A 22,651-nucleotide genomic window follows, 5' to 3' on the forward strand; every position below is an offset into this window, starting at 1 on the left:
GCCGCAAACGGCCCCTGATGTAACGTCAAACGGCCCCTGATGTAACGTGGAGAAGGCAGCGCACTGTCTGGGCTGCGGGGCCTCCTCTTCCTCAAGTGGAGAGGCTCCTGGGAGAAAAGACGCATCGGGCGGACAAAGAACGGCGGGGTGGGGGAGGAGGAGGGGGAGGGGACGCTGTGGGACATGCTCCGTGGACCGCAGGCTGTACTCAACACACAAGGGACACAGCCACTTCAGGGGGACAGCTACACAGCCAGTAAAGGGGGCGGACAGAAGGCGCTCACGAGACACACAGGATCCGAGGGACGGGCAGGCAGGGGGTGCACAAGCATTTACAGGGGTTCTGAAAAGGGCCTGAGGTCGATCTCCTCCCACAGCCGGAAGTCAGATGATGGCCCACCTGCGGCTCAGGGCTTTTCCCCTGGGGATTCTGGCCCTACCCTACCCCCCAAAAAAACAATAAGTAAGCCGGTGACACAGGCTGGCACAGAGCCTCAGTCTTGGGGGTTCTGGCCCACACTGGCAGAGGAGTGGGCAGACCCCGCATCCTGGATGGAGGAGGGGGCGCCTACAAGTCCAGGAGGCGCTCCTCGCAGGTCTCCACGGCCCACTTGGAAGCCCCTCCAAACACGTCGACGTTGTTGTCCACCCACGGGATGATGTTGCCCGGCATGTTGGAGGAGCAGTTGGCTATGTTGACAATTTCTTGGGCACGAAGGACACGGTCCCATATGTTGAACTGGCTGAGCTCCCCCACAAACGCCTGCGTGGCATCAAACCTGCCCCCAATGGTGTCCTGGGGAGGGGACAGAACCATGTCAGTGCAGACTTAGAAGCCAATTCTCCCGACATGTGAACAGCTTGGCTTCAGGGAGAACAGCTTGGAGGGAGACGGAGGAGGGGACAGTGCATTTTCCTGCTCCCCCAACTCTCGCCTGGGAGATGCCTTCACCCCAACCACCCAGTTTACCAAGGGGAAACCGAGGGGCAAAGGGAGAGGCCTGCCCAAAGTCCCGAAGCTGGGCCTGGGCCTAGGTCTCCCGGCTTCCAGCCCCGCCCAGGTCAGATGTGACAGGAACAGGAGGAGGGCGTGGGCCAAGGAAGAGCCCAGACTCAGCCCCCAAAGCACCTGGCATCTGCTCCCCCAACTCTGTCAGCCACACTCCAACACAGGTTTGAAATGTCAACTCTCCTCTGCCCAAGAGCGGGCCGGGGGGGGGGGGGCTGACAGACTCCCTGCCTCCCACGTGGCAGAATTCTGGAGGGCAGCCCCCAAAGCCCTGCTCTTTCCTCCCACCTCCACCACGGGCTGAGACCCCACGGGTGCCCCCCGAGGGCCCCCAGACCCTGCACCAGCAGCTCCTGGAAGACACAACCCCCGCCCCCGGCCTCCTGAGGCCATACTGCGCCTGGCAGAGAGCGGGGTGAGCCCAGAGGCACTCCAGCTTACCTGCGCTGCGCTCCGTTCTGGGAACTGCCTGAACCCACCGCGCCAACCTGGTCCCCCGCCCTCAGCCCCTCGGGCAACAGGACGGCGTGAGGAGAGCCGCGGGGACCTTGCCCATCCAGGCTGGCTGTCCTGCCACAGCGGTCACCTGCAGTGGTCACCTCCGGCAGGCAGAGCGCTGGGCGGGACGAGGGGGAGGCCTGCAACCCCGGCCTCAGGCCACTGGTCCAGCCCGCGTGCCCCTTCTCTCCGTCCCCTGGACCCACCTACCTGCTCCTGCCCCAGGATCAGCACGCCCCCTGGCTTGATGGGGTGCCAGGGGGCCAGGTTCTCCCCGGTGCCGAGCTTCTCCCCATCCTGGAAGGCCTCCCACATGCCGTCCCGCGTGGTCCAGGTGACACAGATATGGTGCCACTTGCCGTCACTGACAAACAGGGGCAGCTGTGCGACCTGTGAGTGGTGACATGAAGGTGAGCCCCTCCCCCCACTTCCCAGATGTCTGACCTGGGGGACGGAAGGACCTGGGCCCCTGCTAGTCTCCCCTTCTCTGCTTTGTGGGTGACATGCCAGACCTGCCCACCTCATACAGACTCTCAGGCTAGAGACACCTGCACCGTCAGACACTCAAGAGCAAGGGCAAGTTTGGGCACAAGCCCCTGACCCCAGGGTGGCCCTGCTTTTAACGGGACTCTTGGTCCTGGCTTGGCTGAGGGTCCAGGATCCGGTACCAAACAAGCAGATGTGACCCCCCCCCCCACTGTCCCCAAACACCCTATGCTGAAGAACTCAAAGGGTAGTCAGGGTCCTCCTCAACAAACTTCTCTGGACCAGTCAGACCAGGCACCTGCCCTCTGTAGGCAAGGTCCCAACGTCCACTGTGGCACCCCAGGGACTGTGTGTAGGTGTGTTCTGCCATGCAGGGGACTGTAGGGCTTCAATTACACCTGAGTGGGGGGGGGGCACAGAGAACTGGAGGAAGGTTATTTCTGACCTGCACCCAGCTACTATGCCATGCAGTGGACTGCAGGGCTTCAATTACACGTGAGTGGGGGGGGGGGGCACAGAGAACTGGAGGAAGGTTATTTCTGACCTGCACCCAGCTACTAGCACACCGAGGGCTCTACAGACGGGCTTGACTGCCAACCAGACTATTGTTACTGCCGGTGTCCTAGCAACCCCACGCGCTAACTCCCGGGAATTGGCTGTTTACAGGACGTCTAATCCGAGAGGAAAACAGGGTTCTTGGCCCTCAGGGCAGCGTCCAAGGGTGTTGTTTAGAACAATTAGTCCTCCGCTCAGGGGCTCAGGGACACGGTCACCGCTGGAAGGAGCCCGGCAGGCGGATTACACAGCCGTTTCCCTCTGAAGCACACTCCACCCAGGGCAGTGCAGTGAGAACACAGTGAGGGGCCAGGGTGGAGGGGACTCCTGGGCTCAGGCAGCCGTCCCAACGCTCGGCTCCAGGGCGGAGGAGGTGAGGACGCGGTTTTGGCTACGTGGAGTCTGAACTCAGAACGAAAGTCTAAGTGAGGTTCCCAGAGGGTCCCACAGGTGACTCTTGGGGAGACCACACTCCTGAACACCAGCCAGTCTTTTAATAGGGGACATTTACTGGGTGGGGGAAGGGCAAGACTGTAGGGCCGGGGTACAGATCAGGGGTTGCCATGGGCTGAGATTAAAAAAAGGAGATGACGGCCCTGGTCGGTTGGCTCAGCGGTAGAGCGTCGGCCTGGCGTGTGGGGGACCCGGGTTCGATTCCCAGCCAGGGCACATAGGAGAAGCGCCCATTTGCTTCTCCACTCCCCCCCTCCTTCCTCTCTGTCTCTCTCTTCCCCTCCCGCAGCCAAGGCTCCATTGGAGCAAAGATGGCCCAGGCGCTGGGGATGGCTCCTTGGCCTCTGCCCCAGGCGCTAGAGTGGCTCTGGTCATGGCAGAGCGACCCCCCGGAGGGGCAGAGCATCGCCCCTGGTAGGCGTGCCGGGTGGATCCTGGTCGGGTGCATGCGGGAGTCTGTCTGACTGTCTCTCCCCGTTTCCAGCTTCAGAAAAAATACAAAAAAATAAAAATAAAATAAAAAAGGAGCTGACTACAAAGAGAAACGAGGACATCGGGGAGGCGATGAAACTATTCCAGGGGTCGGGAACCTATGGCTCGCGAGCCAGAGGTGGCTATTTTGATGGCTGCATCTGGCTCACAGACAAATCTTTAATAAAAAAAAAACAAACATTAAAAATATAAAACATTCTCATGTATTACAATCCATTCATTTCCTACCGCTCATGTTCATGGTTGTGGGTGGCTGGGCCAATCACAGCTGTTCTCCGGGACAACACCAATTTTTTTATTGGATAATGTGTAACGTACACTGGTCGTTGTATGGCTCTCACAGAATTACATTTTAAAATATGTGGTGTTCAGGGCTCTCTCAGCCAAAAAGGTTCCCAACTCCTGCTCTATTCTAACAGGAGCAGTGGATACACAACTGCCTGCATTTGCCAAAACTGGTCAACCCACACAGTAAAAAGTATAAACTTTACTGTATAAAATTTATAACTCAATAACTACCCGTCCCCCCAAACTAGCATGCTCATGAGAAGTATCATTCATACACACACACACACACACACACACACACACACACACACACACCCTCTCCTCTAATCAATGCAGTCCTGGGAAACAGCCCTCATTGATTGGCCTAGGCAGGGGCCAATGACAATTCAGGCTGGCAGGCAGACATCCCACCTTCTCTGTTCCCTCCATGACCTCTGGCACCATACTCACAGCATGGACCTCCACAAGCTGCAGCTGCCCGCCCCCTGCCCAGTCAGCTGTCCAGAGCAGGACCGAGTCAGTCCAGAGGCATCCCCACCCCCGAGGAGGACAGCCCGCGGCCGGCTGTCGGGCGCCCCGCCACTTCCTGACCTGGGTTGCCACCGTGACGGGGAAGGTGGCATCCACGCCGGTCTCACCTTGTCGTTAATGAGCAGCTCGATGGGGTTGTTGCCCCACTCGATCAGCACGATCTCGTTGGCCTGCCCGGGAACCGCGTAGGAGAACGGGGTGCCGATGCCAGGCGAGGCACTGGATCGCAGCCACAGGCAGATGGTGAAGGCATACAGCTCGGGCAGTGTCTTCTTGATCTTGCCGTACAGGTAGTTTGTGCGGAGGGAGAGGGACACTTTGAAGGCGTCAGGTGACTTGAACGCACTGTGGCCTGGAAGGGGCGGGGGAAGAGAAGAGAGGCCAGCAGCATATTAGCCCACCTTCTCCAGCAAGTCTCAGTGCCGTGGCTCACCTGAACACCCCCAACCCCGACCCTCAAGTTGGTCCTTCCATCAGTGAAGCACCTGCCACCGGACAGCCGCTGTCCAAAGTGCTGAAACTACAAAAGGAAATGAGAACGACCTCACTCTTAGCTTCAAGCAGGTAGAGACAAGCTGGACTCGGTTTTGTTTTGTTGGTTAAGTTAAACCAGAAAACCCTTCCTCAGCCAAGTTCTGTTAATTTGTTGAAATTTTGGACACTTCAGCTCCTTCAGCAAGGGTGGGGTCAGAAACCTACTTGATGGACATGGGTGCAGGACATATCACAGGGACCCATAGACGCTTGTGAAGCCAGGAGGCCCACATCACTTCTCGCAGGAAAGAGTCACTACTGCCAGGGCAACGGCGTCAGGTGCTCAGGTCTGGACACTGCACCTTAACTCAGAAGTGGTCTCTGGACTAAACCCCTGACATGAGCTCATGGCTTGGCTCACAATTTGCCCTCTTCTCTCCAAGAGAGGGTGGCATTTATTGCCCATTTCCTGCAGTTTGGGACCAGTAGGAGGCAGAAGAATGCAGCAGTGACCTTCCCCACTGAGGGTCACAACCTGGCCAGAGCCTTGACCCTTTTGGACGCACCTGACACGAGTGAGAATCTCCCTGACTGTCCCTATATATATGATGCTTCTAAAACCTTTGGTGACAACTGGTACTCTTAAATGGGTCTAAGCAATTTTTTTTCTTTATTTAAGCTCAAAATGAACAACAAAAGTAAACACATAGAAGGCAAGATCCTGTCTCCAGTTATCCAATTCAAAAAATGTGCAGAGTACCACCCTATTCTGGGAGATGTCATGAAAAAAAGCTTCCCTCTTATTTGGGGACCAGATGCTGCCAGCGAAAAAGCCCAGATAAATACTTCAACAAGTATTTATTAGTCACCACGAGAGGCCAGGTGGTCATCATGAGGGGACAGATGGTCTCCGCTGCCGTCCAAGACAGGCAGGCTCTCAGGCCCCAGAACCAAACTTACCTATGTCACTCATGGACTAAACCAGTGCCTTCCTCACCCCTTCTGCAGAGCAGGAGCTGGGATGGATACACCTTTCTCTACCACAACCCCACCCAACTCATTTCCTGTCATGGTAAGTAACCCACGAGGAAGCTCTTCGGGGCCATGGCTCACACCTACTCAGCAAAGACATTCTGCAAAGGAAAACAGCGGGGCCTTCACAACCTCTTGCAACAAGGCAGCATAAAAATACTAGATGCGGCCCTGGCCGGTTGGCTCAGCGGTAGAGCGTCGGCCTAGCATGCGGAGGACCCGGGTTCGATTCCCAGCCAGGGCACACAGGAGAAGTGCCCATTTGCTTCTCCACCCCTCCGCCGCACCTTCCTCTCTGTCTCTCTCTTCCCCTCCTGCAGCCAAGGCTCCATTGGAGCAAAGATGGCCCGGGCGCTGGGGATGGCTCTGTGGCCTCTGCCCCAGGCGCTAGAGTGGCTCTGGTCGCAACATGGCGACGCCCAGGATGGGCAGAGCATCGCCCCCTGGTGGGCAGAGCTTCGTGCCGGGTGGATCCCGGTCGGGCGCATGCGGGAGTCTGTCTGACTGTCTCTCCCTGTTTCCAGCTTCAGAAAAATGAAAAAAAAAAAAAATACTAGATGCTGGGCTCCACGTGTAGTATTTACTCCTCTCCGCTGAGTCTATAGTCTTGCCCTCCCACGGCAGGGCACCCTCAACACAGGCTACAGAACTGCTGGGCACCCGGGGAGGGCTGGGAAGATCTGGTCACCTGGGGGAGCCAAGGGTGGGGCCAGGTCTGGATCTAAGGCCCCTCCCCCCATTAGGCTGAAGCATAAACTCCTGACTTGACAGGGTGAACAGTTGAGGCACTCAGGCTCAAAGGGAGTGAGCTGACACACCCCCAGGGCACTCAGCTCACGAATGACGGCGAGGGAGCAGCCGTCCGCTGCGTGCAGCCACTAGAATTTAATCTGCAGATGCCCGTGTTCTTCATGAAGGTGTGACTATCTAATAAAGAGAAATCGCTTCCATCCTTGCAGGTGGGCAGGCTTCCTGATTTAATAAGGCTCGGCGTGGGTAATATTGTTAGCTCGGTGACAACAGATAGGTTTAATTAGAGCTGGGAGAGGCAAAGGGCAGAGGAGGGGGGGGGGCCCATACCCCGAAAGCTGGTGGCCTCTATTGATATCAAACAGCTTAGAGGTTCGGAAGAAACTTAGTTAAAACCAATTAAGGCATTAAAAGGCCTGACCAATAAATCAGGGGCCGCAGGCGGCAGACAAGGCTAAGCAGCCTGGGCCAAAGAGAAAAGGAAAGGGGAACTGCTACTTGAACGGTAATCATCATCATCATCATCATCATCATCATCATCATCATCAGGTGGCTTTCTGCACCTGTCAGGTAGGTTCAGGGATGACTGGACAGTCAGCAGGCAGGGGCCTGGGAGTGACAACTCCCTCACCCAGGTGGCCTGTCCGTAAATGGGCAACAGAGCCCTGGAACTGGCCCCTCTCCGCCTGCTCTCCCTGCCTCTGAGCCCAGCTTCCCCGAGGCCGCGGCCAAGAGCCAAGACAAGGGGGTGGGACATCAGGAGGGACTCAGCCAGAGGGCGGCGGAGAAACAAGCAGAGCACTGGGCACTCACCTCGCTCCAGCTCGGTCACCCGCTGCAGCAGCGCGTTCAGGGCGCTCTCAGTCTTCTGCCGGTGAGCCGAGGTCTCGTTGTGGAGGACGGACTTCTCATCCTCCAGCTCCGCGACCTTGCGCAGCAGCTGGCTCTCCAGCTCGCCCAGCCGCCGCTGGAGCACCTCTCGGAAGTCGCTGGGCAACGCGGCATTGGACACGTTCGCGCGGAGCTGGTGCTTTGGTTGGAGATGGGGGGGTGGGGGAGGGGGAAGAGACCCAGGGGAGAAGTATTAAGGTCAGTTCAGAAAGAAATTGTGAAAAGCGGCTCTAATGGTCTCACCACAAAGGGAGAAGCTTCCAAAACGGGAGCATTAAATCAATCGTGCCGAGGGCATACAGGGGACCATTTCACCGACGCTATTTTTTTTTTTTTTTTCCTTTTTGGTATGTGGAAAGGATTTCAAAGTCAAACAACAATTACTTTGCTGCAGTGTTTGAAACTTAGAAATCTCATTTCCCCCCCTCTCAGAAATCGGGTTTTGCCCCTCTAACTAAAAAAGCCAAAATGTTAACCAACATCTATCATTCTTGGGTAAAGACCAAAACCCAGCTCGGATCATTTGTTTGTTTGTTTGTTTCTGTTTTTAGGAGTTCATCCAATGGTAATCAAAGCTGATGCACTTTCATCCAGAAATGAAAACAGCCCTCAAGTCCCAGCGTGGCACAGAGGTTGCGTGCAGAGATGTTACTGGAAAATGAGAGATCTAAACCATGACTATTCTGAATTCCAGGAATCTGTGCTGTTCCTGCTGTTTCTAAATCCCCCCCGCTGATCTGCCTTACTCCCCCGATCAGCACGTGGCTCTGGAGGCAGCCTGCCTCTGCCCAGCCCTGAGTCCTCGGCAAAGTATTTACACCTCCCTCTCAGTGTTTCAAATTGTAAACTGCGGTAATTAGGATCTGCCTCCCAGGGTTGTTGCACGAGTTAAAATTAGATACTATGCTCTGCACATATTCAGTGTCCACAAAAAAAAACACGTTAGCTGTTATTAATCATAAGGAATGAAGGAGATGCTGTATTTAACCATCATGCCACAGGAAACCCTCCAATAAATTTGACAATAATTGTCACCTGTATTTGAAATCTAGCTCTGTTAATAAGTATTTTGGGTAAACGTGTTTAACAGGGACGTCCCCACTTCTTAAACAGCGGGGAAAGTAAAGACGGAAATTAAATGAAGATTTCTCTCTCAAAGTTCCAAGCTGCATACACTGTCCAAAGGAGGACGGAAATAAGGTCCTTTCTCCAAAAGCAATCGGGAAGGGCACCTTAGGACCGCGCAGTCCGCGGACGGGGACGTCTTTGAAGTTAACTGGGGTTACTCCAGGGCGAGTCCTGGTGTGGCCCGTGATCCTCCGGCCCGCCGCGTTCGCGTCCCGCCGAGTCACCGCCCCCCCCCCGCCCCCAGGCCTCCACCCGCACTCGCCCACCCGACCTGATTTATTAACGGAAACGCGCGACGCCAGGGGCCGCTGACCTCACCAGGCAGCCTCAGGTCACCACCCACAGCCTCCGGGAGCGCATCGGGCTCCAGGAGACTAGGACATTTGCAGAAAGAGAGCAGGTCGTCCTGGCTCGGCCAGCGTGGACCTCGTTAAGTGAATGGCCACACAGTGGGCAGGCAGTCCGGCGTACGGGGCACTTAAGGGGCGGGGGATGCGAGTCACGCAAGTAAGTTCCCGAGCAGGATCTAGAACTCCCGGTTCCCGACCCCAAACCCAGGTCATTCCCGCACGGCCTCGCGGGCCGGACCACACACCCCACCTCTGCCCCGCGCTACGGGGCCGCCCCCCCCCCCCCCAGGACCGCACGCCCCTCTACCTCGAGGCTCTCCAGACGGTCCTTGAGGGTCTGCAGCGAGCGGCTGAGTTGCTCCACGACGTGGCCGGGGTCCCGCGGCAGATCGCCCATGGTGTCCTTGCCGGTGGCCGCCCGGCCCGGCGCCTTGCCGCCCGCCAGCCCCTCGCAGCGCGCCAGCTTGCCCGTGAGCTCGCGGATGGCCTCGCGCTGCGCGCCCAGCGTCTCCTTCTGCTGCACGACGGTCTCGCGGAGCTGCAGCACCGCGGCCCGCAGCTCCTCCTCGGGGCTCAGCGCGCCCCCCTGCATGGGCATCGCGGGCAGCGGGCAGCCGGCGCGCGCCGCCTCCGGGGGCAGCACAGCGCACACAAAGCGGCTGCCCGGCGCCGGGACGTCCGGAGCCCCGGCGGCCACGGCGAGCGCCACTCCGGCAGCCAGCAGCGCCAGCATCCCGCCGTCGCCGCGCTCACTCCGGCATCCGCGGGCTGGCGGGCGCCGTCGGGGCGCGCGGCCGGGGCGCCTCCTCCGCGCGGGGCGGCCGGGCGCGGCGCTCGAGGGGGGCGGGAGCGGGAGCCGCCGCACAGCCCGCCGTGGCGCAGCCGTGCACTCCACTCCGCGCGGCGCTCTGGCTCGGCCCGGCCCGCGCGCCCTTTCTTAAGCTGGGGGGCGGGCGGAGCGTGGGGCGCGGCGCCGCGAGCTCTGATTGGCCCGACTGGGTCACGTCACGCCGGGAGCGGGGAGGGCTGCTGCTCACCGCGCGCCCTCCGTGCGGGCGCGAACGCGGGGCCCCAGGCCTCCTCCCACTCCCCCAAAGAAGGGGTGTTAAGGTAAAAAAAATACGCCCGGGCTGCCCTCGGCAGCCTTGGCCCGCGTGTCCAGGCGCCCCTCGCACCCACCCGAGGATGCGGACGTCGTGGGCTGAGAAGCTGGGAGTGCCCTGGTGTCCCCGCGCCCCAGGCTACTGGGCTTCCGGCGCGGCGGGAGAGCCGAGTTAGCGGTCACCGCAGCCCCCGGGCTCCCGGTGCGGGTGGTCCCACTTCACGCGAGTGAGGAAGGTGAGCAGCCCCAGGAGAGTCTCGAACCCAGGGCTGCCGTCGCGAGTCACCCACGGCCGATTGTGGGCCCGCTGCCACCTTGCCATGAGGGCGGGAAGGAAATTCACGAGGTTCCCCGGGACAACCTCCGTGTCCGTGTCCCTGTCCCCACCTTGTAAAGATTCTCAGGTGCGCGGGGACCAGAAACAGGCCCCGGATGCTCACTACTAGGAGGGGGCGCCCGCACACATCGCGTTCAACATGAGGCATGGAGGTGGGGGGGGCAGAGTCACAGGGCCACTGCACTCACAGATCTCTCCCGTGAGTGTCGCGACAGGCAATCGCGTGGTGACCTTCTTCGGAAAGGCCTGGACTTTATGGGGCTCATTCCCACGCCGTCATCGTGATGCTGCCTCAGAGTCAAGCAGTGCCCCACCCGTGTCAATGGGTTTCCCACACGTCCTGCTTCTCAGTTTGAGAACGCGGTCCTCAGGTTCTTGAAGGGGACACAGATATGGACAGAAAACCCCAAAGGCAGGAGCAAATTTGTTTCAAAATCTTGTCTGTGGTTTACAAACACGTTCAGAGAGATTTTAATGCACAGCTGCAGGCTGAGCTGGTTTAGTGCATGCACATTATAAATGGAAATCCTTATTTTTTCCCCCCTCTATGTTTTTTTGGTTTTTTTTTTTTAAGAAATCCAGTTGCAAGGTCATTAATCACATTATCCATTATACCAGAAACAAATGGATTTGTCACTTGCGCACAGAAGCTGAGGTTGATTCTGGAAACAAATTGTATCAAAATAAATGAAATTATTATGATAATATAAAACAGACTGCAGTGATTAATCTTCAGAAACCAAATTTTGACCTGCTTTGTACTTCAAACAATAGCTTCTGTTATGTAAATAATTGTGGGATTTTCAAGGACAGTGTTGCTAAATTACAAGGAAAGTTCTATTCATGAAAATTTCTTCTTGGATAAAAATTAGAGACAGGAAGTCAGGTCTACATAACACCCAGAGCAGATGATGGTTCTGGTAAGCATGTTCATTAGTAGAAAAGGTATGGGGTGGGCATGCGGGGAGAGGGGTATGGGGCTAATGTCCTTGTTGGTTGGCAGCAACTTCAGGCATCAGGTTCACATTGGAAACATGACCTTGAATAGACTCACTCCCCCTACATCTTTCTTACTTCAGCTCCCTGAAAACGCCCAAAGTTCAAACGAGCTCGCGTATATACAAATTACAATAATGAAGTCAATGAGCACTTTATCAAATGTTACACTTTAGATCATTCCATAAGGCACCAAATCCAGACATGTTTGGAATAATCCAGATAAGGATTTCGCTTTCAATCTTCACTCATCGGTATGATTTCTTGTGACTCATAGACCTAGGTGGATCTTAACTGCATGTGACGATTGAGTAGTCTAGCCTATATTGTTCCATATATCCTTTCTTGACACAGACTGATACATTCATATTTTTAACTACTTGAAATAGAGGCTGGTTTTCTTTAATAATTAAATCAAATGTTTCCAGAATTTTAATTTCCTCCCGAACAAAGAAAGCAGCATACAAGTAGACAAAAAACAAAAAACAAAAAACAAAAACCCACAACAAAGCATAGATCCCAGAATAATTACTCTTAAATTTCTCATGAGATCCTGATAAGAGAAGTCATCAGTGACATTGCCCAAGCCCAGATGGAAAGACTGAGGCATTGAAGGTGTTATTTTCTTCAAAAGCAGTGTAATTAGAGGGCTTAGTTAAAAGGGAATGTGCTATTTAGGGTTTTATTTTGACTTCCTGATGGAAAAATCTGCTGGCTTAGGAACAAGGGGAACCGAGTCCTAATACCAGCTCTGTCAACTAACTAAATGGTTTGGGGCAAGTCATTTTTCCTCTCTGGATATCAGTTCTCTGTGTATAAGATAAGGGGATTAGACTGGACTCTCCCCAGACCCTTCTGGCTATGTTCAAGAGCTGGTAGTTTGAGCAAGAATCACTGTTCAGTGTGGTGAAGGTTCAGGACCTCGTTCTTTCTGCTTGTGTTATGAACCACCTGTCGCCAAGGGTGAGCTTGGGAAGGCAGGGTGTTTGTGTATACAGCAGGTAAACTTTCACATCCGAAAATGCTGTGGCTGCGGTTGGAACATGGCAGCTCACCCTGGATTTACTCACAACAATCTTGTCCACCTGAAGGATCCTGCCTGTCTGACTCATGCTGCCAACGGGGGCGGTGATACGAGCAGCAGAGATCAGGGCCCACAGATTTTCCTGTACGTGAAAAGTCGTGCAGATTCGCAACAGTGAATCAGATCCACCTAATCTCATAGCGTAACCGAGGCGGCGGCATAGTAACCGCCCACTCATTCACTTTGTCTCCTGGCTCCCAGGTCAGCCGAGAGCCCAGTGTGGACGGAAACCGTGTGCTGGGAATCCTGATGAGCTCATCCCGCCTCCATGTGATGGCCCCATCTGTTTGGTTCCCTTGTTCTTCTCACACGCATTTTTATCTTTGTCTTCTGGGAAATGTGCTAATTTCCACCATGGTGTCAGCAGATCCCATCTTATACTTTCTTACATTTCCTCCTCTCTCTCTCTCTCGGTGCCTCTTGGGAAGTCAAGAATGGGGGTGTGAGCTCCATAATAGCAACCAAGGACAGCTCCCTGCAAACATGACTCAGGAGCTGTCCACGGTGCTGAATTTCAATTGGGAGGATGGAGTGTGTGTGTGTGTGTGTGTGTGTGTGTGTGTGTGTGTGTGTGTGTGTGTGTTCAGTGCAAATACAAAACAGAATTCAGAGGCTCCAGAGAACTGTAACTAATACTCTTTGTTCCTAAGATGCTAAGGCTCTTTAAGAGTGGATTCTTTTTTCTTTTTTTCACTAGACTGAACTGAACTGCAGGGCAGAGTAGAAAGTGCTTGAGAATTGGAGTCAGACAGTTCTTGTTTTAACCCCAGTCTCATAGCTTGCAATTCGACTTTGAGAGGGTAGCTTATCTCTGAGCCTCAGTTTCCTCACCTCTAACATCAAAGCTAAATTAGCTATAAAGTATAACTTTCAAGCTTGAGTGAGATCATGTATGTGACCATGTTTGGCATATACAATAGCAGGTGCACAATAGACGTCAAGTGTCCCTTTCTTCCATTTTTCTTCACTGAATTCAGAGCTAAATGATATAAGTTCTTTTTAAAGACAAGTTAAAATTTTTCTTTTATTTTCAACAAAATCCATTTGAAATTAACTAAAGCACAGCTTCTTGAGAAAGAACAGGCCAGCCTCTTCGGAGGAAAGGCAAGGAATGAGAAACTCAGGAAAAATTACTGGTGTCTCAGCAAGAGAAAGTTATCCTACTTTGTGGGCTTTAAAAAAAAAAGATAAAGCATTGTGTTTTATTTAACTTGAATCAGAGGACTCAGTCAAACTATTTCACATCTACACTAACTTAGACTATATCACTAGACTATGTGCCCAGCCCTAACGAAAAGATTTGTAGCCCTTAACATTTCAGTGATTCTGAGTTTGTATTGCTACAGGGTACCAATAAATACAAGTCCCCTCCACCCCACCCCAAATAAAGCAAATGTTCTTTCTTCAGTGCATTTGGGTTTTTCTTGAGTAAATATTTCAGGTTTAATATTGGGAGCATGTGACATGAAACATTGAGTTTCAGGAAGTGTTCCTGGACAAGTATATGACCTCATGTGGCTGAAAAGATATGATTGGGGATATATATTTTTTTTTACAGAGACAGAGAGAGAGTCAGAGAGAGGGACAGATAGGGACAGACAGGCAGGAACGGAGAGAGATGAGAAGCATCAGTCATCAGTTTTTCGTTGTGACACCTTAGTTGTTCATTGATTGTTTTCTCATATGTGCCTTGACCATGAGCTTTCAGCAGACTGAGTAACCCCTTGCTCGAGCCAGCGACCTTGGGTCCAAGTGGTGAGCTTTGCTCAAACCAGATGAGCCCACGCTCAAGCTGGCGACCTCAGGGTCTCGAACCTGGGTCCTCTGCATCCCAGTCCAATGCTTTATCCACTGCGCCATCACCTGGTCAGGCTGATTGGAGAGACTGATTGTTAATATTACCCAACTGATTTCAACAAACAAACAAAAAAAGACTTTTGGTGGCATCCTCTGATTTCAAGCAATCGAACAAGTAGCTGGATAGATCAGGTATGCTATCTTAGCTCTGTTCTAAAAGTAATGGATAGTAGACTAGGGGATGAGAGGAGGTTGGAGGAAGGGACTTCATCAACTTGGTCTGCTTGGAGGAAATACTGTATTAGGAAACACTTAGAAAGTGCCCCCTTTTCCCACAAGTTACAAGTAGTGAGATTGGCCTGTATCTAATAAAACCTTGTAGCTTAATATCTCCGTAGAGTTCAGGCACACAGGTAGTTTGCTTGAATCTTTAAACGTGAGAGGTGGAAGAGTCTTGATAGAATTCTGAAGACAGGAAATTGTCTCAGAAAGGTTAAAAGGCCATCTGGCCACCTGACAACAGGGTCAAGCAGGAACCAAGGTTCTCTAGGGCTCTTGTCTCTGTCCACTCACTAACTTACTCATTAAACACTTTTAAGCTTGGCTCATTTCAAAAACAGCTTTCTTGAGAATCAGTCATTTTCCACACCAACTCCAATGATCATTTTTCCTACAATTCTCCTGGCATTTACTACAGCCCTCAACATTTTTCCTAAGTCCTTTTCTTTCTTTTTTTTTTTTTTCCTAAAAAAAGATTTGCGGGGTTTTGGGGTTTGTTTTTTTTTGCCTTTAGTCTACAGTTGGTATTATCTCTTGGTCTCAGGGCCCCCTGGGTGGGGCTGTTCCCAGAGAGGATTTCCAGGTGAGGGTCCCTGTGTAGTACTTCACAAGGGAGGAGAGAACAATTATTAAATGGGGGTGGGGTCTAGCTTTGCCTCAACCTCCATTGTCCTGTCTGAGCCTCAGTTTCCTCCCTGGGTCCCTTAGAGGGCTCTCGGGAAATCCAGTCCTTCATGATGCCTAAAATATCTGGGGATCTGTAGCCTGGCTCCGTCCCAGGGGACTTGCTTCCCAGAAACCTGCTCCATCCTCTGCACCCCATTCCCCTGAAAAAAAAAACCCCACAATTTTATTTTGTTAAAATTGCCTGAAACTTCTGTAGGTAGAGAAACTACAAACTTATCAGCAGAGAAAAGGGAAGAGGGGCAGAAGCAACTGGAAGCCATTTGGGGTCCGTTTCCTGCCCTACACAGGTTTCTGCTCCAGCCCCAGCCCCGCCCCCGCCACAGCTTGGCCCAAACCCTGTTGGGAAACTTGCTACCTGGGTGTGCCCTGGCAGGGACCCCCATCCTACGTGCATCTGGATCTGGTCTTCACAGACCCTTCGCTGGAAGCACTTGAACAATAGAAAAATAAGATGAAAACGCAGAAAAACACGAAATCCCAGATGGGACAATGGCGTGGGGAGACACCCTGCAAGGCGAGCGTCAGTAGCCTGCCTCCCTTCGGTAGTAGGAGGTAGTCTGGGGTTTTCCCTGGGCCTGGGAAGCCGCCAGCTGACCCTGGAGCCCCATCAGCCACTGGACCTCGGGGGAGGTACTTAGGGTCTGCTGGCTCAGGCCAAAGGCTTGGCCACTCTGGTTGGCGCCCTGTGTGTAGCCCCTCCGCAGAGACATGGAGGAGTGGTCGCACCTGTCAGTCCCTAGCTTGGTGTCATAGACATGCCTCCAGGTCTCAGCAGCCATCGTGCCTACCTGGCTGGCACACTTGTTGGTGCCCATTTGCAGGCTGATGGTCAAGGGGTGGCAGGACATGGTTCTTGAGCATACAGATGCCTTCTTGTGCCGTATGCTATCACGCCTGACTGGCTGGCAGACATATTGGAGCTCATCAGCAGCCCAGTGACATACTGGCCCACCTTCATGGTGGCAGCATCAAAGTTCCGCTCCTGCTTCTCCGACTACTTGATGCTGATGTCCACACCACTCCACAGTCCCTTTGTGTTGGCCTTCTCTGCCAGAATCAGAAGAGACACCTATGCCGGTGTCCTGTTTCCACTCTCAAACAGGTCATTGGCCTTGAACAGATTTCATGTCCGAGCTGACCACGGCCTTGATGGAGTTGGAGAGGTTTTCTAGCTGGCGCTAGTTTTACATGGAGCAGTTGAGCTTTGGGACCAAGCCCGGGTGCAGCTTACACATGGGTGTGCACAGGATAATTCTGTTCTTCAGACCTCTGAAGAATAGAAGTCGGGACTGAGAGACAGGCCCACCATGAGTCCCTCCATCCAGCTGCAGAGTTCTGTCTCCTTCTGACAGTCATGTTTGGAGAGGAGCCGGTTTCTGACCTTGGCTGAAAACCTGCATGAGGGCCCCTTGTTGAACTACGTGGAGCTCATGCCAGTGGGGGCAATGGCGGGATAGATGGACTAAGTCCTTTTTTTTATTAAAACTTTCCACTGTTGGTTTTTATGACATTGTATTCCTTTCATTTTCTTTCTTGCTTTTGGAGCATTTTTCTTTCTTTCTTCTCTGGATCTTCTTCCATTACCTACCTTCTCAATACATGAGCCCAAAGTTGAGTCGTCATAGCTCTCTCCTTTTTCCCACTACAAACTCCACACTGCCAGTTTTATTATGCGCTTAGTTATGGCATCTACATTAGTGACTCTGCTGCTCATCTGAGCGGAGCTCCAGAGCATAATAAACCAATTACTGCATGGTATACTACCCGCCCCTCAAACTCAATATGTTCTCAACTAAATTCATCGTTCTATTCCCCACCTCTCTTTTCTTCCTCTTGTATTTCCTCTTTCGGATGCAGTCATGCCTTCCTTGAGAGCATGTTTGGAGGTTGTAGGAGGGGAGACCAGCTATTCCTACACCCCTTCACCAAACAACGGTCCGCTCCTCTACTGGGAAAAGTCACGCTCTTCGACCGAGCGCGCGGCTTCAGGAGGGACGCACATGGAGAGGTGAGGGAGGAAGGGGACATCCGCCTAGCCAGCCAGATCAGCTGAGTCAACCCTGGGGACCAGAGGGGTGACAGGTGTTGCAGCCAGATCACCCTCACATCTATCACTGCTTTCCAAGTCATCCAGATCGAAAACTTTGGAGTTACCGGCGTCCCCTCTCCTGTGCTCCAAACCCATTCAAATTCTAGTCAGCTTCTAAGTTCTAATTATACTTTTACAACATGTCCACTCTATATTCACTGTGACAGCCACATGACTTCTGTTCTAACCTATGCAACTGCCTCCTAACTGAATTCTCCAACCTGCCACCTCTGCAACAACTTACGTTCTATTGCCAGGTCGGTTTCCCCAAAGCACAGCTCTCAAGCGCTTCAATCCTCTGCTCAGAAGCCTTCAGCAGTTCTCTGTGCAAACGTGTAGACTCTTTAGTCTCCATCCTCTGCCCCCGGCACCCTGTTCAACCCTCTTTTCTGCTCTATCCCTTGCTCTACCCTTCACTCCAATCAAAGTCAACTATGTGATGCTTTCTACATATTATCCACACTCCCCCTTCTTCGCATTTGGAATTCCTCCTTCTGGCATGACCTTCCCACCGATTCTTTTTTTTTTTTTTTTTTTTTTTGTACTTTTCTGAAGCTGGAAACGGGGAGAGACAGTCAGACAGACTCCCGCATGCGCCCGACCGGGATCCACCCGGCACGCCCACCAGGGGGCGATGCTCTGCCCCTCCGGGGCGTTGCTCTGCCACTACCAGAGCCACTCCAGCGCCTGGGGCAGAGGCCAAGGAGCCATCCCCAGCTCCCGGGCCATCTTTGCTCTAATGGAGCCTTGGCTGCGGGAGGAGAAAAGAGAGACAGAGAGGAAGGAGGGGGTGGGAGTGGAGAAGCAAATGGGCGCTTCTCCTATGTGCCCTGGCCGGGAATCGAACCCGGGTTCCCCACACGCCAGGCCGACGCTCTACCGCTGAGCCAACCGGCCAGGGCCCCCACCAATTCTTAAACCCTAAAACTCATTCCCCCCTCACGTTACCTTTCCCACGAAGTTTACCCTGACTCTGCACAGTCTGAGGCGGTACTATAAAGGACAGCAGTTTATCGCTATGTTCTTCATCCCTGCCTGCTGTCGGCCCGCGTGACCACTTTCTTCTCCACCGGGCAGTGAGCCCCGAAGGGCAACGTCTCGGTCTGCTGGACTTTGTCCTTTCCCTGGACATCTTGTTGGATGTCTCTGTGCGTAACTGGGCTAGTGCTATGGGAGGGGAACAAAGAAGACTTGTGCTCAATATACAATCTGTTCTGAAATTTTGCAGGAAGAAAGTCGCTGTGTTAGAATGGCAGGGGACAGCTTCGTGGAGAAGTTGGGGATTAAATTAGGCTTCGGAAGGGATAATGGAAGGCATGACAGGGAGTCCTGAGTATCTTAAGAAGCCAGCAAGAGAAGGTTGAAACCAGCGGAGAAATACCACATAACACGGTTAGTAACCTCTGACGTTTAGTCCTCTGTTCCAGAGTTGTTCTCTGTTTCCAAGGATACCTTCAGATAAATTTATCTCACTTCCAGTCGATAACACTCACTCAGCATCCATAAAGAAAGACAGGGTCATTACTTTGGCCAGGTGACCAAATAGCTGTTTGCAAGAATGAACAAAATGTGAGTCCTAACAATGTCCCGTTTTTCATTTTAGAGAGGAGAGGGAGAGACAAAGAGAGAGAGGAGAGACAGAGAGAAGGGGGGAGGAGCTGGAAGCATCAACTCCCATATGTGCCTTGACCAGGCAAGCCCAGGGTTTCGAACCGGCGACCTCAGCATTTCCAGGTCGACGCTTTATCCACTGCGCCACCACAGGTCAGGCAACAATGTCCTGTTTTTAATTGAGCAAAGGAAAGTGGGGATTTGTGTTGGAAAATGTCTATATAGTCCAGTTATTCTGAAAGTCTCCCCTCTGGAGACCCAGATGGAAGTGTCACAGAAATGGTGGTGGCGGTGAGGGTGGGGGAGGCTTAACGTCATTTCTCTGCTGGTTCTAGAACACTACTTGATGGGGGTTAAGGTAAAATTATAATGAACAAACCCCTCTCCCAGCGCAATCCAAGGTTCTGAGCCCTAAGAGCAATTAGATTAGAGGGTCAGAGCCAAAACAAGTTCTCCGGTGACATTTCGCCTCAATGTATTAAGTTTGAGGCAGCCTTGAACTCTGAGCTAAAATGCTTATGGGTTCTTTCATCTCCACCGAATCACTTATTCCGCCCTAGAACCCTGCCGAGCCTACCTGGGGTCGCCTCTCTTTAGCTGAATGAAGGGTGCAGAGGGGCGGGGCTGCCTGTCTTAGATGGCTGATCCGAGAGGAGCCGCACCAGGGGAGTCTGTCTGTCTGTCTGTGCTCCGGGGGTCCCGTTGCCACCCCCACGCAGCCCGAGGCCCTATGAAGTGAATGAAACCCTTCATGTGCGTCACCGCTTTTGTGACAACGGTGGCCGCTTATTCCATCTGTCCCGACTCTCTCTTCTGCTCTGTGATTCAATGCCACTAATGAACAGCTCATCGGGGTGGCAGGGGGCAGAGGACATGTCCCTTTAATATCCGCCGCCAAAATAAATAAATTCTCCCGTGGAGATTTATTCCCCCCCCCCCCCCCCCCCGCCTCTTCAACAAGAGCCAGTTAAGCAGTCTTCATTTCGCTCCTCAACTCCAATGAATCCCAGTTGGGATTCACTAGAAAAATATTGTAAAACACTGAGGAGGAAGGAAAAATCTTTTGTGCAAAGAGATGCTATACTCTGACAGGTTTTTTTTAAAGCCCAGCTTCCTGAAAACCACGTCAGGTAGTAAAAGGGTGATGGGAACAAAGGCAGAACGCTGTACCGCAGCCTGGAGACTTTGGGTTTGACAGAGAAGGTCACTTTAGTGCCAAGAAAGAAAGAAAGAAAGAAAACGCTCTCGTGGCGTCTGAGAGCGAGAAGAATCTGAGTCACCGTGTGGTATTTTAGGTCAAAGCTGAGGCTTCGCTCTTTCTATGACACTTCCTAGTTTTCTCTGCTGCTTTGGCACTGAAAAGAATTTTCTCAACTTCCCAATGCGATAACAAAATAAATATGCATTAAGTATGCCACCTGAAACTGCAGTTTTGATGTTTAATCCTTATATATTTTTTTAAACAAATAAGCAGTATCAGGAGTCCTGGTTTGAAGACCACCTAAGCTAGGGGGAGTATATATAAAGGATGTGTGTGTTTGCGGGGGGATAGGGAAGGGGTGAGGCGTGTGCGTGTGGCGGGGGGTGTTTCCTTTGCTGTTGAATCCGACATTATTCCTCAGATTACGACACACAGGCAATTTCAGGATGTTTCAGATCTTGAGGAGGAGTATGCTTTGAGAGTAAACTGGCCCGGAAATTTCTCAACTGATAAGGATAAAAGTATGTGTTTTTTTTATTGCATAGTGCCTGACACACATTGAGTGCTCCATAAACAACACATAAAGGTGTGTTGTTGTGTAGAGGGCTGTGTACTTCACAAAATACTGTTTCCATGAGTAGGTGACATGTTGAATTAGAGTAAAAGGCTCCTCACTTCTTTTCTAAATTTTTATTGATTGATATGAGAGAGAGAGAGAGACATTGATTTGTTGTTCCACTAATTCATGTACTCATTGGTTGATTCTTGTCTGTGCCCTAGGACCAGGGCTTGAACCTGCAACCTTGGCATCTCGGGACGATGCTCTAGCCGACTGAGCTACCCAGCCAGAGCCAAAGGCTCCTAACTTCTTGATCCAGAAGGTTACTTGACAGCCTAATTTGCTTCTGCAAACTACAGTCATTATTAGTACATTGAAATTTTAATTATACATTGGAAATTCAAAAATCCAGGGAAAAAGAACTGCTCCCCCCAAAGTTGACTACCTCTTGGGGAACTAGAGAATGGAGGAATAACTTCTCCCAGAGAATGAAAACCTTAAAAGAGCATCCTTTGAGGAGAAGGAGCTGAAAACAGAGACTGGCCCCAGCAGGGCTTTTCCACAGAGTTAAGCCTCAGCTATTCTCAATAAATCACTGCAGTCAACACTCTTTATGAACCCTCAGCCACCATGCAAGCTGTGCAGACACACACGTACAGAGACATGGCGGAGGGAGTCTTGGAAATACAAACCAAATGAATGAGAGTGTTCATTTACCTCCAGCATGGCTGGTGTCCCGGTTGGCATATTCTAAAACACAACATTCGGGGAAATCTTTGGGTTGACCAGGGTTGAACAAGAGTTATTTCTGGCCCTGGCCGGTTAGCTCAGTGGTAGAGCGTCGGCCTGGTGTGTGGGGGACCCGGGTTTGATTCCCGGCCAGGGCACATAGGAGAAGCACCCATTTGCTTCTCCACCCCTCCCCCTCCTTCCTCTCTGTCTCTCTCTTCCCCTCCCGCAGCCAGGGCTCCATTGGAGCAAAGATGGCCCGGGCGCTGGGGATGGCTCCTTGGCCTCTGCCCCAGGCGCTAGAGTGGCTCTGGTCGCGGCAGAGCGATGCCCCAGAGGGGCAGAGCATCGCCCCCTGGTGGGCAGAGCGTCGCCCCTGGTGGGCATGCAGGGTGGATCCCGGTCGGGCGCATGCGGGAGTCTGTCTGACTGTCTCTCCCCGTTTCCAGCTTCAGAAAAAATACAAAAAAAAAAAAAAAAAAGAGTTATTTCTATGATCCTCCTTTCTCCATGGGCTAGTATTGATAACTAAGATACAATGGGCTTGTTTGTCCTCCAAACCCAAATTAAAAGTAACCTCATTGGCCTTGGCCGGTTGGCTCAGTGATACAGTGTTGGTCGAGCTTGTGGATGTCCCAGGTTTGTCTCCCGGTCAGAGCATGCAGGAGAAGCAACCACCTGCTTCTCCAACCCTCCCCTTCTCATTTCCTTCTCTCTCTTTCCCCTCCTGTAACCATGGCTTGATTGGATGGAGCGAGTTGGCCCAGGGCACTGAGGATGGCTCCATGGCCTCCATCTCAGGCAGTGAGAAGAGTTTGGTTGCTAAGCAACAGAGCAACGCCCCAGATGAGCAGAGCATTACAGCCTAGTGGGCATGCTGGTTGGGTCCCGGTCCAGGATGCATGCACAAGTCTGTCTCTCTGCCTCCCTTCCTCTCACTGAATTTAAAAAAAAAAAAAAGTAACCCCACTGAAGTTTAGTCAATCATCATTGTAAGCCCATGCCTTTAGAAGACTATTTTGACAAATCTGAAACGGAAATGGCTTTGTTAGGAGCTAGCACATGGACGTGTTTCATGATCAGTATTTGAGCTGATGGGTCGGAAAAGGGTGATACTGAAACTCAATTTCACCGCGCGCCTTGCTCTTGGCGAAATGAACAGCCACCAGGAAGTAAGTGGCAGAATGAGGGGGCGGGGCCTGCCTCGGAGGTCAGGTCAGGTGGTTGAACGATCTAAAAGCCC

The 22,651-nt window shown here is 52.5% G+C and overlaps 1 protein-coding gene and 1 pseudogene across 1 annotated transcript; both read right to left on the reverse strand.

Annotated features, from left to right (window-relative positions):
* Window positions 1–426: 426 nt before the first annotated feature.
* Window positions 427–9,826, reverse strand: NPTX2 (neuronal pentraxin 2). Its single transcript, XM_066343472.1, has 5 exons — window positions 9,245–9,826; window positions 7,382–7,598; window positions 4,420–4,664; window positions 1,718–1,897; window positions 427–796 (listed from the first exon to the last, which is right to left on the reverse strand). Exons 1-5 carry the CDS (start codon window positions 9,668–9,670, stop codon window positions 569–571), a joined length of 1,296 nt encoding a protein of 431 aa, XP_066199569.1. The 5' UTR covers window positions 9,671–9,826; the 3' UTR covers window positions 427–568.
* A 5,914-nt stretch (window positions 9,827–15,740) lies between these two features.
* On the reverse strand, window positions 15,741–16,651 carry LOC136376994 (calponin-2 pseudogene; annotated as a pseudogene).
* Window positions 16,652–22,651: the final 6,000 nt, after the last annotated feature.

The sequence above is a fragment of the Saccopteryx leptura genome, chromosome 6 (assembly GCF_036850995.1).
Source record: "Saccopteryx leptura isolate mSacLep1 chromosome 6, mSacLep1_pri_phased_curated, whole genome shotgun sequence".
NCBI lineage: Eukaryota > Metazoa > Chordata > Mammalia > Chiroptera > Emballonuridae > Saccopteryx > Saccopteryx leptura.

What these genes read in the sequence shown, in the direction of transcription:
- NPTX2 (XM_066343472.1), bottom strand. Translation starts at nt 9,670, where the DNA reads ATGCTGGCGCTGCTGGCTGCCGGAGTGGCGCTCGCCGTGGCCGCCGGG. An exon ending in GGTGACCGAGCTGGAGCGAG is followed by an intron (nt 4,665 to 7,381) that starts GTGAGTGCCCAG and finishes CGCCCCTTCCAG; the next exon opens with GCCACAGTGCGTTCAAGTCA. An exon ending in TGATCCTGGGGCAGGAGCAG is followed by an intron (nt 797 to 1,717) that starts GTAGGTGGGTCC and finishes TCCCCTCCCCAG; the next exon opens with GACACCATTGGGGGCAGGTT.